The sequence below is a fragment of the Agaricus bisporus genome (genome assembly GCF_000300575.1).
Source record: "Agaricus bisporus var. bisporus H97 unplaced genomic scaffold AGABI2scaffold_12, whole genome shotgun sequence".
In the NCBI taxonomy this organism is placed as follows: Eukaryota; Fungi; Basidiomycota; class Agaricomycetes; order Agaricales; family Agaricaceae; genus Agaricus; species Agaricus bisporus.
This window is the reverse complement of record NW_006267347.1, coordinates 641,153-658,226: the sequence shown is the minus strand read 5'-3', so window position 1 is coordinate 658,226 and position 17,074 is coordinate 641,153. Positions and strand designations below refer to the sequence as shown.

The following is a 17,074-nucleotide window of genomic DNA, read 5'->3' as shown; positions in this document are numbered from 1 at the left end:
ATAAGGGGAGGGCGCTACTGCCAGCATGACCGGCAAAACCACCAGGCATTGCTACTTCGGTGTGAGGCCCAGGAGGATCATCAAAAACTTGGCTAGGAAAGATGGCGTCGGGTGGTATCACCGGGGCTGAACCTGCCGCCTGTTGCGAAGTCTGGGCTTGTTGAATTTCCTGATAAGCGTTCCGCTCTTGCGCAGTATGCGACGAGGCCTTTTTCCTCCCCATAAGCAGAGATTTGATGATATTCGGAGCTATGCTGGGCGTGGTGAGTGTGGTGGAAAAGTATGACGACAGACGCCCACCAAAGAAAGAGGCAAGTCAGGGCGATCGGCTATCAGTGCCAGGCCCAGGAGCCCAAGCTCCCATGCCCAAGTCTAGGAAGACAAACGCTGGACACAAAGCACATTTGGCGGCGTTACGGACGCTTAGAGACATGTTCGGGCACTGCAAAGCCCCGCCTTGCTCATTTATATCGGAGTTAATCTGACCCCGGTACTATTCTGTTCGGGCTGATCCCAGGCTGTGCATGGGTACAAAAAATTTCCAAATAGAAGGAACAAAGCAGTTATCTAGATAACAGTACATGATCGGTCTACTCGATATCAACAGGGATCCCGGTGTATTCCTCATATCCAAGCGAAAGGTTGAGATTCTATCCCCAATCGATGAGCATCATCCAAAACATGGAGAAAGAGTGAGATAACGTACCTGCAAACATTGCGTCGCGGCACCCTTCAACAAGTTGTCCAATCCACCAACCACCACCACCCTCTCACCCTCACTGTGTACTTGGAACCCGCCAAGCACCACCCCGTGTCTCCCCTCCACATCCCCAAGGACTGGTACCTCCTTCTTCACCCTGACCAATTTCTCCTTCGCATACTTTTCCTCGAACAACTCCACCACCTCCTTGGCCGTCACTCTCCTATTCAACGGCACGCTCGCTGTAGAAATGATTCCACTAAACCAAGAAGCCACACTAGGTACAAACGCCACTTTCACTTTCTTACCAGCGGTGTTCGTGGTGCCACTAGCGGATGCAGAGATGAGATCGGTGAGATGGAACCCAGCTTCACGTTCATGTATATGATCGGTCAGAGCATAAGGCTTAACTGCCCCTCCGAGTGCTTCCGGCGTTATTTTGGGAAGGGATATAGGCTTTCCATCGCTATCGGTGGTAGCAACAGTTCCAGCACCAGAATACCCACTGAGACCGAACACCGTGGGGATGGAGGCGGGGTTTAAGAGATTTACGAGAGGCGCCAATAGCATCTGAGCATTGGTGGCGTAACACCCTGGATTGGATATCCGTTTTGCTGTTCGAATCTGCGAGCGTCCATACAATTCTTGATATTCAAAAATCAATCTATATTCTGCTGCGTCATTTTAAAGACGCTTACCAGGTAATCCATAAGTCCAACCCTCTTCAAACCTGTAGTCTGCACCAATATCAATAACAACACTCCCCTTCCTTCCTTCCTTCTCCCCTTCTTTCTTGCCACGATCAATCGCATCCACATAAGGCTTAACCACTCCATTCGGCAAAGCCATAACCCAAGCATCAACTTCACCATCCTTTTCCATCCTCTCCACATCTTCCATACTCAAATTCGAATATGTAATCTCGGATTTATCATAACCTTCGAGTTTCCTTCCGACGAGTTGTCTTGATGATACATGTGATAATTCAAGATATGGATGAGCATTGAGAAGAGTTGTCAAAGCTTGACCTGTATATCCTCTAGCACCAATCAAAGCGACTTTTTTGGGTTGAGTGGTATGTTGAACGACAGGTTCCGGAGCCATAGTCGCGTAACCCCTCTTGCCTTGAGTACCAACCAATCGTCTAGCGATAGTCGAATATGCTCTTGTACCTGAAGCAGCAGCAGCAGCAACGTTCTTATGCGGTGGCGCCGCAGGTCCAACAGGCAGATAATTCCTCTCAATCCTCCCCTTCTTGTCAAATTCTTCCACAATCTTCTCAACTTCCTTAACATCTTGAACACCATACCAGAACAAACTCTTTCCAGCTCTAGTAAAGCTCCCATCGGCTCTCTCAAAATGCCATGCGCGATTTTCATCGTCAGCAGGGGCAGTCCAAAACAACTTCCTGTGATCCTTTTTGATAGCGTTGAAAACATTATCAACGACATTGTTCAAGATTCCGGCGCGAGAGGAAAGAAGTTTGGTCATGACAGGAACTTCGCCTTCGGGATGAGAAACTACAGCGACGACGTCCATAGGATCATCACCATAGAGCGTATAAGGGGTTTTCTTCAAGTTGTTGAGGACTTCGGTCACACTTTGATGACCAGAAAGAACTTCCGGATCACGGTCATGAACGACTTGACGGAATCTATCAGCACCGACACGTTCGATACTGGAATATTTGAAGAGTCTGTAACCTCTTCGGATAAGAGTGCCTGCACCAGAGTCGGTGAAAAGCTCTTTTTGTAGAGAAGATGCCGAGATAACGGCGATGGAAGATGATCGAGGAAGATGATCGAGCATTTCCTTGAATTCCCGAAGTTTGAGTTTGGTTCCGTATTTCACCCAAGGTTGCTTCATGAGTTCTTCGTATTCCTTTGATACTGTCAGCTTCAAAACAGGATTTACTTGTCAAGAAGATCATACCTCATCCAGATTGATAACATCCAACTTCTCTCCGGTGACACCATGGAACATTCCACCTTTATCATTCAAAAATACAATCTTCGTCGGTTCCAATTCTTTCGCAAGTTCACCAGCGGCAATATCCGCATTGACATTCATGATTTGTCCATCAAGAGATTCCGCAAGCGAAGTCAAGATAGGCAAAGCACCAGCTCTGATAGATGCTTCAAGTGGCCTTTTATCTACTTTGGTTATCTTTCCGACGAGACCATATTTCGATTTGTCCAGGTAATCGGCGGTAAAGACGCCAGAAGTGATGGGACGAGCTCTAGTTCCGAGAGCCTCAAGTGCTGCCACGAGCTTGAGGTTTTCTTCAAGGAAAACACGGCGTGCGATACTGAGCGTCTTTGCATCTACACAAGGACATTGAAAGAAAATTTTATGTGAAAACGGAGAAACCCACCGGTAACTCGGATCCCATCAATGTAATCCGGAACGACGCCTTCTCTTTCGAGGATGACGTTCAACTGCGGACCAGCACCATGCAATACAACAGGATACAACCCGACACGATACAAAAAACTCAGACTCAAAGCCAATTCATCCAAATCATCAAGCACGGCACCACCAATCTTGATAACAGCAAATTTAGCTGGCTGGGAAGGGTGCGAAGAAGACGAGAAAATGCGAAGGTGACGTTCAACCTCTCGTTTGGTACCGATAGAATAAAGTAGTCTCATGATAGTGTCCTGAAAGGCATCTAGTTTATACGGGGATACGTGTCAAAAGACGAGATGTATGACAGACCCGATCGGTTTGAGCGACAGATTGGACATTTCTGGTTTGTGTGGTAGATCTGACAGCTTGGACAGCTGCGCGACGCTGACCAGCGACGACGACGCAGCGCCTGGCACCCAGCGAAGTGAAACGAGAGACCTGTAGAGGAAGCATTTGGGCAAGGCAAGCGAACGGGCAAACTGGGAATGTGCGATCAAAGTGAGGACTGCCAAACAGCTCATAACCCGGGTTACCAATTGCGTTAATCCCTCTCTCACACACTTTTTCCACGCTGAAAAAGAGGCTATTCAATACAGACAACTAGTACAGCACACAACAGACGGCATAGAGAATCATAGGCTATCATCAAGCTATCATTGTCCCGCAGAAATCATTCTGACCAAACCATCTCTTTTCTTCCGCAGCTTGTCCAATCGGACCATATCGGCTCGGCGTTCTCGGTCCAGCTCCACATTCTTCTTCGTGCCCCAACATCGGATCATCATTTGCTCACGAAGATGGTGCTCCCAATGCAGATACTTTTCCGCTATCCTGTCGTACCTCAGAATCTGATGCTTCTTATTGATCAGTCGGATTCTCTGGTTGATCTTCTGTAAACGACGAGAACACGAGGCCGCAATCTGTTCTCGTAAGATATTGTTCTTGTTTTTTCTTCTGCGTGATCCATGAGCATGGTCGTTACGGATGGGCAGCGATGAGGTCAATACGCACCGGTGCCACCATGCCCTGTGCAACGAGAACTTGTTCCGTGAATCGATCACTCGTTTCCGTAATTTGCTTAAAATGACTCTTTTGTTCGAATTTCCGTCGGTCGACGATACAGGCGATGGTAAAGGCGATGGTGTCAACGGTGGAGAGCAAGCTGAAGGAGGGGCACCATCAGAAGGTGAAAGAAGCCAGTCCTTGCCGCAACTACTATTATCCGCAGCAATCAGAACAGGAGAACCTCCACCACGACCAACACCGCCCGTCGTAACATCGTCGTCATAGCCATAGCCACTTCTACCACTACTCCAGGTGTCAACATCATCCAACCCCAAAACTGAAACTGCCAACGCCAATCGTTGTTGCTGTTGCAACCCCCCTACTACACGTGCCACACGCTCCCCTACTACATTCCGTCTTACTTGTTGTTCCCCGCTTTCGAAGGGGCGCCTATTATGACCTCGGTCGACTGATGCACTCCCTATCGCAGCTATCCGTGCGTTTATCGGACCAGGTTCTTTTCGCATTTAAAAAAATTGCTCTTTGATACGTTTGTCGAAAGAAAAATGATGACGACGATGATGATGCTTTGATGATTGATGACTGGGAATAATATAAATATAGGATTGTCCGTGAAAGCGAAACAAAGATTTTGAGGGAGATTCGAAATGGGAGGGTCGATAAAACTTGACGATAAATAACCTCAAGAGAGAACAACAAAAAGAAAAAAATGGGCGGAGACTTCCTGATACGCGACGATCAATACAACTCCGAACAAGGCGTAAAAGTCCGCACCTAGACAAAAGAAACGAAAGAAAAACGAGACTGAGACTTGTTGGTTGTATCGAGTTCCGAGCAAGCTGCACCCTAATTCAAGAGGATGGTCCGGGGCAGCGAATTTTGTCACTTGTGACAGGGGCTTGACGCGTCGAAAGACCCGGTCTATATATCCTACTGGCGTGTCACGACCTGTGACTGATCGTGATGGAAATGCAGGTCAACGATCATCAAACGTGATCAGATTAGATTGTCGAGACACGATGTCATCTGATTTGTCTGTCTCTCCCCCTCGACCGCCCACGGAGATGATCTTGATACACGCGGATCATGTTTTTGTCGTTTATGCTCTCGCCGGTGGGGCTGAACTCTACTAGATTACACCAAGTCAGTAGGGGAAATAGATACTGCGGAACGTATGTTGCTATACCGTTTGATGCTATACATTGCGAAGCATAACACAAGGCCTGAACTTTCCATCAGTCTGCCATATTATCATTAACGGCTGATCGTTTTGGAACCTTCCTTTTGTGGTAGCCCGCATTGTTTTCGTTTGGAACAAAGGCCACCCTACGCACGGCTCCCACGTTTTGGGAATACTCGGGACTCAACCCGTCTATTGTAAGTTATAACGGGTTCCATGAGATAACGCATAGGAACCAATGGGATAACGCATGGTAATACCCGGGACTCTCAGGACATTGAGGTAGGCTCAAGTCTTCACAGCCGGGAGGAAAAGCGAGCGCCTTAGTCCTATCGCGAGTGGCCCAAATTCGGGGCTGAACACCAGAAGGAAACAGGTGGCCGAACAAGCGACTACCAGGAGGAAGTCAAAATGCCGTATTTGTTCTTTGACGAGCCAGGCGCCACCTGTTGTTCCTTGCTTGGTCTTCGACGGCAACCCATAAAGCAGAACAGTGACTGGGGTAGGCAAACGAGACGGCGGCGTCCAAGCTCGTCGGTCATAAGACCAAAATTCCTCCGTTCGAATCGTTGCAAAACAGTGGGAAAAGAAGAGTCAGGTAACGAGTCCAACAAAGATTTTACACATCTGTCACTCAGACGTACAAACCAGAAGGGCGCTGTTTGTGTCAATGATTGTGCTCATCCTGAACGGGATCAAATGAGGGTCTGTGGCACAATTAGGCTTTTAAATGGATGATCCTGTATAAAACCTTGGCGCACCTTTCTGAGCGATTGTTTGGGTCTGGTCGACGAAATGGAGGTATCTGCAATATTCAAGCTGGAAGTGGCTCTCATGACCGAGGAGGAAATGACATGGCTTGACATCAAAAAATCATTTTTGATACATGAGAATCCTGGTGTGCCTCTATTTATGCGTGGCGTCTGTCATCATCAAGTTCATCAGAGGTTGTTCAAGACCCAATGAGCAAATCAGTCGGTGGCCCGCTTTCTGGAGTTTGCTGCAGAGAGTAGGCAATATATAGTGGAGAAGCAAGGACTTGATACGAGGAAGCGCAGATTTGGGTCCCTCTAGGCGAGTGCGTGTTCTTGCATTCTAGGTATGATTCAGCCAGTGATATATTGTGCCGCGAGTGTTGCATTTTGAGGCGTAGCGCGAAGTGCGGGAATCAGCAAATAAGTCGGCGAGACCTGACCGCAGAGTGCGCTAGACTGGTGGAGCTCGCAGGGGGGATGATTGCTGAAATTTGTGAGATTGACAGTAGAAGGGGCGGTGTCATAAGACTGACGACAAAAGGCGCATCAATTCCTATAAGCGCTCGTGGTGCAGTCAATAAACACATACACATTTGATCGCATCACTCCCTTTTGGTTCTTCAACTGCTGTCTTGGTCCACTGCGAGATCTGATGTCCTCTCGTATCTCTGTCGAAAAAGGCTGAAATACGCTTCCTTCTGGTAATTGGCTTCTCGGATACAGCATATCTGTTTGTTGTAATCTTCACTCTGTGTGTCACCAAACTACCGTCGTGTCTCGTTTCTTGCTGGCGTAGTCTGGCTTACGAGGATCGTCGATACTGTCCGACAAGCTGAGTTTTGCACGCCGCTTCTTGGGATAGAATGGCTGGGTACATGACTTTTGAGTTTTTTCGAGGAAAAGCGCCTGCAGATCGAAAATTTGGATGACATGACGTTTTGGCAAGTTTGGCATGGAATTCGATCGGCGTGCCTATATCTTCGCCATTTCCCTTTCTCTTTTTATCTCCTCCCCTCTCTTTGTGTCCTCTCTCGTCTGTCCTTACTTCCTTCCCCCTCGTCCATGACATTCTCCATCCTCAGGACTCTCCATGGCATTATTGGCGAGGCTCTGGATGAAATCGAGGCAATATATGTGCTTCATGGGTCGCAGAATAAATCTGCGGCCGGTAAGGAAAATGTACCAGACCAAACGAGTCGCCCGCCGTCCGGTCGTTCAAATAGAACCTACCATCGCCCTGCTCTCTCTATAAATTCCCTCTCTAATGTCTATGCATCGCCTCCTCCGTCCCCTTGTGTCAAAACCGATGCTTCTTACCACTCATTTCCTCTTGATTTTCCTTCTCTTGATGCTTGTTGTGATCCCTCATCGCTATCTGAAATGTTGACCCAAAATCCCGACGTGATTGCCGCCATTAATCGCATCATCGCGGCATGTGGACAAATGACGGCAACCGTTCAGACGCCATTTTTGACTATATGCGACGCTACTATGAGTGTGAGTCCTGCCGATCCGTGTCGTATCTGAGTGCCCCTTTTTTGATAATTATTTGGTGGCGTTTCAGTATCATTTACCTTCTTGTATGCGCCTTTTTGAGGCTTCACATACTCCCGAAATTTTACGGGAAGCAGGTTTGGCAGGCTTACATGTTGATCTAATATCTGAGAAAAATGGTGTCGATAAAACTAAGCTAGGTAAGTGTGAATTCATATAAACTGTGCTTCATTCCTGACGGAACGAGCAGCGCATACTTTACGTCTTTTGGCAACGCATCATATTGTAAAGGAACTTTCGCCCGACGTTTTTGCTCTGAACCGGATTTCGTCTACGATTGATACTGGAAATAGTTTCCAGGACATTCAACGGTGGACTATAGAGGGAATGTAAGTGTCGCAAATCTTGCGTCTGCACTGGCAGGTGCTCATCGATTCTTCCTTAGAACGGAAAAGAAATACGATGGCACGTCGGGAGTGGCGGCGTTCGTGGGGCTTTGGTTTGTACCGCTCCTATTGACGCGGTTGTGATTAACGACCGTTTGGATAGCTCAGACGAAGTCTTCAAATCGGCCGCTTATATGACGGATACATATTTATTATCTCGATCACAGACAACTCGGGCAGGTACCGATCCAACGAAAGCTCCTTTCTGTTTTGCATTCGGCACTATCGAATCGCAGATTGGATACTTCGGATGGCTCGATGGATTATTCGGTGAACAGAACTTAGATCAAGGTTTTGAGGAAACTGGGTTTGTACTATTCTATGACAGGGTAGCATAACGCGCTAACGATGATTTAGGCTCGAAGCCGGTCAAAGCGCTCGGCGCCTTCCAGTCCAAAGAAACACACTATCGTATACTCCTGGTTCTGTGAGACCAGTGAGACGAGACCTTTCGACCTCCAAAGATGACCCTAATCCCAACCGGTTCCGGTTGGAACGGTTTGGGAAGGCCATGTCTGGCACCTGTTCCTGGGAAACGCCAGGTGCCGTACTAAAGAGTTAGGTGGCAAATACCTCTTATTGTACAGTTTCACTCAATAATGTCCAGGTTTTGATTGGCAATCCTTGCCTCGCCGCAGCGTTATAGTTGATGTCGGTGGCGGTATTGGATCGACAAGTATGCTCCTTGCTAGCGCCTTTTCGTCTGTCGAAGATAGTGGCCTCGATCTACGGTTTATCATACAGGATCGTCCAATCGTCGTTGGGATGGGCGAAAAGGTATACCCCTACGGTCACGATGTTTCTATGGTCTTCTAATTTATGTGCGTTATGATAGGCATGGGCGGCCAAACGCCCCGAGTTTCTTGAGAATGGAACAGCGCTCTTTCAAGGCATGATTACTTTCGCGCCACCTTCTTAAATGATAATGACAAGCGTTTCACGTGTAATAGTGCACGATTTCTTCACTCCTCAACCAGTCAAACAAGCCGCTGTCTTCCTGCTGCGAGTCGTTCTGCACGATTGGCCTGACAATTTCGCGCGTCGAATTCTGTTGCGCTTGAGAGAAGCGGCAACACTGGACACCAAGCTTCTTCTTGGTGAATTTATCTTGCCGTTGGCATGCCCAGATGAAACAGGGGATATATCGTTGGAGGGCATCCAAGGCATTGAAAGCGCATTGGGAAGTCCCCCATTACTCTCTAATCTGGGTAAGGCTAGTGCGAACGCATATTGGATGGACATGACCGTGCGTTTTTATTATCTGTTACTGCAACGAAGAACTAGCGGCCTCATTTATTGCCAGATGCAAGTAGTGTTCAATGCACAAGAGAGGACTTTACGAGAAATCGTTGCCTTAGCCGCGTCTGCTGGGTGGCGAGTCATAAGGGTCACAACATGCATTAGTTCGCTCTTCGGATGGATCGTTGCGGTACCAACAACCATACCCTCCCAAGCCCAATATCAGGCCGCACCTTCTGCAGTACACCGCGATCCTGCCTTTGGTGTTCACCAGGGTGGCGAAGATACGATCAACGAACGAGGTATTGAGCGTTCGTCGTCGAGGTGTGGTACTCCCACATTTGGCTCAAGAATGCAGTTATCCTTTGTGGAGGAGGCACTTTCGAAGTTTGGTGGCGGTATACTTCGTTCTCGCAAATTCGGATCAGCTCGACCAGCAGTTTCGCCGAGAACATCCTTGTTAAAGCAGTCCATCACGCTCAAGCCCGTTCCCCCAGGCAAAAAGAAGTCTTCTACACTCTCTATACCCCCACTTGCAACTTCTCCAACGCCGTCCTCGCCTTCTATGAAAGGCTTTCCTTCTCCCAAGCAACCGTCGCAATCCCCAGGCCAGAAGAGCACCCCAAGGCGGCGTTTGTCTTTCGCTAATCTGCGTTCACCGCCAAATAATCATGAACTTCCTCCATCTCTACCTACATTGCCTTCTCGTGCACCGCCGCTGCCTCAGTCGCCTCATCAACGGCTTCCGCAGAAGTTGTCCCTAGCCAAGTTTCCCGGCGTTCACGGTCAGACTACACCCTCAAGCTCCGGTTCTGCTTCTCCCAATTCAAGCCCGATTCGACAGTTTCCCGAGCCGAGCTCCTCTATTAATTTGCGGCAAGAGCGCGAGGCTCCTGGTCGTGCAAGTGCGATCCCACTTCGGACGTTGCCTCCTATGACCGCTGGCCGCTGGGGAGATGATGGACGGGAAACACAGTCCCCTCCAAAGACGTTACAGTCTCAAATTCGGTCCATGGCCCGGCGGTCATCTTCAGCCCAGTTGCCAACGCCTGAGAAGTCTTTGCCTCCCTTGCCACTACAAGCCGCGGCTAAGATTGAACTGCGAAAGAGGACGAAGAGCGTTGCAGGGCTTTTTGCAAGAGCGAGTCAAAACACGGCTAGTCGAGCATCTGGAGCTGACTCTTACCGTGGAAACCACTTGGATAGTCGAATCGGTGTGGGATCCAGTAGGCCAGGTGGTCTTCTAATACGCAGTGGCGATGGCATTAGTCTGCGACAGTCGAAGGAACCCGACGTCGTCATGCCAAGAGGGCTGCCTGAATTTACTTCCTTTGTTGATGCTGATTGGGGTACCTCCGCTCTGAGAGACAAGTGGGATTTTGAAGAAGAAAGGAAGGATGATGATCGCGTAAATGTTTTGGCCGCTGCTGCGATGATTGAGAAGAAGGTGCCCAGGAAGAAAGAGTCTCCGTAATTGTTGCTATTATTTCAAATATTGGTTGATGCTCAACATGCATAACTGTTTCCGAGCGTGTGGTTATGGCTATGTCTTCCTTCAATTTGACTGGTTTTTCCATGAAACGCTCATGTACTAATCAATGGCAGCAAGCGTAATCAACGTTCCAGTGGGTAAGAAACTTGAGCCTGGTTGCTCATAACCTATAGGTACCCATTGAATGGACCGTCCCTGCGCAGTTCCCGAGCCGGAGAGGAGTAAGTATTTTGTTTGATCCAATCATACACGAGGCAAACGATACGCCGCACATGACATGTGACTCGACTCGATGATTTCCTTGAGGATTCCGAACTTGAGGTCTCTCCAAGCTACATCAATTATTCGTCTTCCTTGTTTGGAACGCTGGGAAGATGTGCCTATCTCAATCTCTCTGGACCTATGACCGTCGAAATCTTCGCTTTAAAGCCTCAACTTTCGAGTCATGTCGAACAAAACCCGACGTCGGCGGACCCTCAGGCACCTTCATCTCTCCAGAAGCAAAATGATGCTTTCAGCATTCTGGGAAGTTGATGCGACTATAAGAAGTTGACTCGAACTGCACAGCATTCCTTTATCCACCCCCGTCCACCCTCCACCGATTTCGATCCCCCCTTACCATTGCTGGGCTTGGAGGGTTTCATCCCTCCCTAATACGCTCAAGACATCTACTCTTACTCTTCGCTGCCCCCGATCTTACTATTCCGAAGCGAAATTTATAAGATCACACTGCTCTACACACCGGTTGTATTTGACACTTTGAGGTCAACATTATCGACACCAACCTCCTTCTATGCAGACCCATGTTGGATGCTCTACCCTATGACATCTTGTCTCTGGTGACTGAGTTTCTTCCTCTTTACGAGGTCAGAAAGTTGGCTGCTGTTAATAGGCGGTTGAGGCATGCCGTTGGGTTGGATGCAAAATTCAGAGAAATTAAGCTTGACAGGCATGATTCGAGGATGAAAGGAATATGTGAGATGCTCAGGTTTGTCTTCTTCCTTATAGGGTATCTAGGAGGCGATGCTGATTGCGGTGTCTGTCATACTTCGCATGTTTTTGCTCTTCCCATACACTTGGTGGCCTCATTTTGTATATCATCGGCGTGGAAATTCAGCCGAAGGGACGTTGCCAACCATGTCCGCCGCCTCACCATGCAACCGTGGCTTGTCCGACCGGGAACGAAGACCCATGCCAGTCGGAGCGAGAATATGTGGAACCACGTCAACACGTTTTTTAACCCTCATTATATGGAACAGCAAGCCGACAGAAGGATTCGAAAGAGGGTTAGGAAGGACATTGCACGCGTTACAGATGCAATCCGACGTCTCCGATATGTTGAAGAATATTGTATTATTTATGATGAAGGAAGTCGCTACCACCGAGAATTTTTCAATGCGCTCCTCTCTCCGACTCTTGAGACGTTTGCTCCTACACTTTATAAATTGACTATCAAAGTTCCATTCGAACTTCTTCCCCATTTATCCTACGTCCGACTTCCTGAATTGCACGAGTTGGATATATGCCTGTGCACGGGAGAGGCGTTTATGGATCAAATCAAGTACGCACTTGATGGGTTTTTCGTCTTCCTCCATAACATCACTACACTCCAACATCTGGGCATCTCTGTTACGTCTTTCTCCCGCAGACTCGACGTTTCGCACTTCTCCCAGCGTTGGGGGAAGTTCCCCGATCTCAAATCTCTCAGCCTATGTATCCCTTTCAATGGAGCTGCTCTTTCCTCCCCAGAAGGGTTTTACGAGCACGTCGTCAAACCACATGCTTCAACTTTGGAGAAGCTCAGGCTAAGCACCACTCGTGCTTCTGTACCCCTGGGTCCAGTCCCTCGACACTGTCAGAACTGGATCCAACGAATCATCAAATCGTCATTCGACACTCCGTTTCCCCGTTTGCGTGAAGTTGAACTGGCGTTGAGGCCTTTGAGGGCCAACCTCGATGATCTCAAGACTTTCCTCGAGAACCGCGCTCCGACACTGGAGAAGCTGACTCTTACGGACAGGGCCTTACAAGTTCACGAGCTGAGAGAACTCTTCGAGTCGTTGTGTTCATCGCGCGTGTTTCCTAGTGGCAGAAATGACATGTTGGAGAGCCTGAAGATGAAAGTGGATGTCTTGAGCCCGACCCTACTTGTGCTCGCGGCAGAATGTTTCCCAGAGCTGAAATCTCTGAACCTTACATTCGCCGATGTATGGTCTGCCTCACCGGATTTGAGGGGCCGTACGCAGCAAAATTTGGTATGTAATCTCCTGAACTCCCATTTCTTCATTAGGTTGTGTTTCTAAACATTTATCCCCCCTCCTCCAGTATGTTGCATTCGTTCGTTTCCTTCTACCCTACAAATCTACATTATTTGCGAACTGGCGCCTCCGCAACCTTGCTCTCGATGAGGGGCCAACCAAGTTTCCTTGGTTTCGCAATTTGGAACGTGTTTGTATTGACTGTTTCAGTTCACCAATTCCTGTTGGCGAACTTTCCTACCTGGCTATTTGATTTCTTTCCTTATGTTACCCCTTGATTATTTGTTTATTCGTGACGAATTCTATTTATGTAATTACCACTGTAATATTGTACTACATACTTGTAATTCTATATGCTGAACGACACTACAACTGACGAGACCTGCCGTCCGGTTCAATTACTTCTAGTTACCCGCGCAGAATTTGATGATCTATTGTGATATGATGATTTCATGTAAGAAGAGTCGCTCCTCAACACAATTTGGCAAGTCAGGCGGCCTCATATATATAGTAGGCTACATCACAAGAAGACAACCTACGCTGCTGATCATCACTCTCTACTTTAGGTACCACCTCGCTCTTTCGCCTCGCGGATTATGATACCCCATCTTCCAAATATTGATCTTCATTTCAATCAGGACTCCGACATACTGCCAAAGGTTTACGTTGCAGAAACTTGAGACGTTGCATTACATAGACCACACATGGAGAAAGATCTCGGGATCTTCTTGCAGTGCCACTTGCCGGTAGGGACGGAGTAGGAGACAACAATGGATCCAGATTTGCTCAAAAGAGCCGAAAGATAAAGAAAGTGGTTCTTAATATAGATCTCCCCATCTGAAGCTCAGAAAAGCGATCAAGAAAAGAGGGATTGAATCTATAGCCGAGTTCTCGAAGATTTCGAGGGTTTTCTTATCACTGTGTGGCGGAAACGGGTCAACAAACTTGAGAGAAGCAAACGATAGAATAATTCACTCACAGCAATGCTGCTACTTATGTAAATCCTTCTATACTCCTAGCAGCGGTATACCACTCTACCTGCCTTAAAAGGATTATTTTCATTATCGCGTTCATCTGGTAAATGAGATGGACTGGCATATAATATGCACAGGGTCGGGCCACAGCCGCCACAATACTTGACGGGTGCTCTTATGTCATATGGAGTGGCGCAACACGACTCGGGCGAGCGTCGTCACATGTATGTGATGGCATAACACTGAAGTGCAACATCATATTCAACCTCCTTATAAGCTTCCCCCACTGGTCGCCTTGCACCAACACTCTGGGTTGAGTTGGCAGTCGGCACCTCAACCAAATTTCCCCTCCTGAGGTTTGCGTGTCAGAAAAAGTGCCATTCATGATCCAGTGCTTATTCGCAGTGGCAAATCGCGTCCGAAATGAAAGGGTCTGACAGGCTCTTCAAGGTCTCCTACCCGAGCCAATACACTTCGCGTCTCCCACCCCAATTCCATCCCTTCTCTTACTCCAATCATCCATCAGGCTGACTGTCTTGAGGACCTACAGCGGCAAACTCCTGGCTACGTTAAATGAGGAAGGATGTGGCCAGGATATCGGTTCCAGGGATAACGTTCCTCGAAAGACACGAACCTGACATGGGCCTGAACGTGTTGTCTTCTGACAGGCAATATGAAAAACATACGTTGAAACATATTTAAGTCGATTAAGCCGAACATCAGGATGTCTGCATCAGGATGGGGCTCTTATCAAATCTCACTGCTTCAATTCTTGCTCTTGTATGTGTCGGATGGTTCCTCGACCGCCTTCGACTCCCCAAGTCTCATGGCCTTCCTCTCCCGCCGGGTCCGAAAGGCTATCCAATCATCGGCAATCTTTTCGATCTCCCAATATACAAACCGTGGCTCACATTTGATCGCATGTCCAAGACATATGGTGAGTTGTGAACTTCATTTGACCGCTATTTTCGAATTATTTTGCTCAGGCACACATTAGGAGACATGGTTTACCTGAATGTATTGGGACTGAATTTTTTGATCTTGGGAAGTCCAAAGGAGATCAGTGATCTTTTCGACAAACGCTCGAAGAACTACTCGGATAGGATTCGTTCTGTGATGCTTCTGGACTTGTGAGTTATTTGCTCTATTATGAGAAAGGAGATGACATCGATTTCTCGGTTTAGAATGGAATGGGGTTTTAGTTTAGCTATGTTGCCCTACGGCCCAGGTTGGCGAGATCGTCGCCGTAGCTTTCAAAACTTTTTCAACCGTAATGTGGCCAAAAACTACCTACCAGTTCAGCTGAGGAGTATAAGGACCTTCATTCGAAACGTAATGGAATCACCGGACGAATTCAACGAATGGATACAATTGTGAGCGACATCTCAAATGATCGAATTGTCTACTGATATTTGTCTTTTAGTTCCACAGCCTCGTCAATCATGGAGATAATATATGGCCTACATATTAAGCGTGATGATCCATATGTCGGAAATGTCGAGAAAGCACTTCAGGGTATTAACCAAGCAGGTGTTCCAGGCACATTCTTGGTCGAAACGTTTCCTGTCATGAGACACATTCCGAGTTGGCTTCCCGGAGTTGGGTGGAAGAGACGAGCGCTTTATTGGAGAGACGTTAACCGTGAAGTGCGCCTAAAGCCGTTTAACCTTATCCGGGGTCAAGTGGTGAGCCCTACGCGTCGATGTATCCCCACCCTTGGTGAACAATATTTGCAGAATGAAGGAAATGCACCGCCATCGATCTGTAGGACATTGATCGAAGATTTGAACGAATCAGTCTCCCCTGATCAGATTGTAAAAGAGGATATTGCAATAGATACATGCGCCGTGTCCTTTGTGGGTGAGTCTCAAATAATCCGGGTTTTGATTCCTGCTGACCTAGGCACAGGTGCTTCTGAAACTGTACGGAATCAGAATCTATGTTATTGTTTTCGGCATTTAAACGCCCTCCCAGACTCTTGCGGCTACCCGAGTATTCTTCTTGGCCATGCGGTTGTATCCAGAAGTTCAAAGGAAAGGTCAAGCTGAACTTGACCAAGTTCTCAATGGACGTCTTCCGGAATTAAATGATAGCCCAAATTTGCCCTACATAAATGCAATAGTGAAGGAAACACTGCGATGGCATCCTGTAGCACCCCTTTGTCTGTGGTGAAAATTCTTTCCGTTTTATTCTTCTTATTGATGACCCCCAAGCCATTCCGCACGTCGCAACTGATGCCGATGAATATAATGGATACTATATACCGAAACGTACAATTGTCATCGGAAACGCTTGGTGCGTCTCTTCCAATTGGCATGCTTCTTTTCTGATTCTTGGCTATCCCCAGGTCGCTCCTGCATGACCCAGAAGTCTACAACGACCCAGGGGATTATATACCTGACCGTTTTTTGAAAGATGGACAACCTGATGATTCTATTCGAGATCCATCAATAGCTGCATTCGGATATGGACGAAGGATCTGCCCTGGCCGGTATTTCGGTCTCGATTCACTCTTTCTGATAATTGCGCATACGTTGGCTGTTTTCGACATCAAGCCTGCCCTGGATGAAAATGGGAATGAAATACAGGTTAAAGCTGATTTTACAAGTGGACTTTCCTCGTACGTGTGATAGTGCTCATCCGATTCGGCGGCGTGACTAATATTTGATTTTCTGCAGGCAACCTGTACCTTTTCAGTGTAGTATTAAGCCCCGCTCAGAGGCAGCGGCTGCCTTGATACGCAACAGCGAACTTGTGGAATAGTCATGTCAACTGTAATAAGAACGAGAAAGCGAAGATTAGGAGTGGTTGGGATTGTAAATGGGATTGTAAATGATGAGTACATATGTAATTAGCAAAATCCTTATGGGCCAATGTGATGTATATTTCTCAGAACAGTAGTCATTCGAATCCTATCAGTTGGGAGTCGCTCAAATAAGAGCCGAGTATCGAGGAGCTCGAACAAAGTCGTTTCCAAGCTTTCCCAGGCACACACGTGAGGCGGCCCGGCGCCTCGTACGTATAGGTTGCATCAATCTTCTTTTCCTGAAGACTTACTCTGCTGGATTTGAGTATCGTCCCGTCCTGACTCCTTTGCCTCA

General features: G+C 47.7%; 3 protein-coding genes across 3 annotated transcripts; 2 read left to right on the top strand and 1 right to left on the bottom strand.

Annotated features, from left to right (window-relative positions):
* Nucleotides 1–503: 503 nt before the first annotated feature.
* Nucleotides 504–3,608, bottom strand: AGABI2DRAFT_210981 (hypothetical protein). The gene is made up of 6 exons (XM_006456100.1): nucleotides 3,419–3,608; nucleotides 3,075–3,360; nucleotides 2,633–3,024; nucleotides 1,399–2,581; nucleotides 707–1,344; nucleotides 504–650 (listed from the first exon to the last, which is right to left on the bottom strand). Exons 1-6 carry the CDS (start codon nucleotides 3,560–3,562, stop codon nucleotides 591–593), a joined length of 2,703 nt encoding a protein of 900 aa, XP_006456163.1. The 5' UTR covers nucleotides 3,563–3,608; the 3' UTR covers nucleotides 504–590.
* A 3,842-nt stretch (nucleotides 3,609–7,450) lies between these two features.
* On the top strand, nucleotides 7,451–13,252 carry AGABI2DRAFT_146084 (hypothetical protein; the record flags this gene model as incomplete). Its single annotated transcript, XM_006456099.1, has 12 exons — nucleotides 7,451–7,567; nucleotides 7,635–7,764; nucleotides 7,925–7,953; nucleotides 8,010–8,317; nucleotides 8,368–8,552; nucleotides 8,618–8,800; nucleotides 8,961–9,256; nucleotides 9,314–10,719; nucleotides 10,915–10,962; nucleotides 11,541–11,729; nucleotides 11,859–12,996; nucleotides 13,067–13,252. 12 exons carry the CDS (start codon nucleotides 7,451–7,453, stop codon nucleotides 13,250–13,252), a joined length of 4,215 nt encoding a protein of 1,404 aa, XP_006456162.1.
* Nucleotides 13,253–14,804: 1,552 nt separating this feature from the next.
* Nucleotides 14,805–16,721, top strand: AGABI2DRAFT_39486 (hypothetical protein; the record flags this gene model as incomplete). The annotated part of the gene is made up of 9 exons (XM_006455910.1): nucleotides 14,805–14,910; nucleotides 14,971–15,103; nucleotides 15,158–15,346; nucleotides 15,397–15,658; nucleotides 15,710–15,853; nucleotides 15,948–16,134; nucleotides 16,187–16,268; nucleotides 16,321–16,593; nucleotides 16,652–16,721. Coding segments are annotated over 9 exons (1,446 nt in total), but the record flags the coding sequence as incomplete, so codon positions are not given.
* Nucleotides 16,722–17,074: the final 353 nt, after the last annotated feature.

Bases quoted from the DNA above. Each gene is read 5' to 3' on its own strand.
- AGABI2DRAFT_210981 (XM_006456100.1), bottom strand. From the start codon at position 3,562: ATGCTTCCTCTACAGGTCTCTCGTTTCACTTCGCTGGGTGCCAGGCGC. The intron at 3,025-3,074 runs GTGGGTTTCTCC...GTCCTTGTGTAG, and splicing joins TGATGGGATCCGAGTTACCG to ATGCAAAGACGCTCAGTATC. The intron at 1,345-1,398 runs GTAAGCGTCTTT...TTGAATATCAAG, and splicing joins TTGGACTTATGGATTACCTG to AATTGTATGGACGCTCGCAG.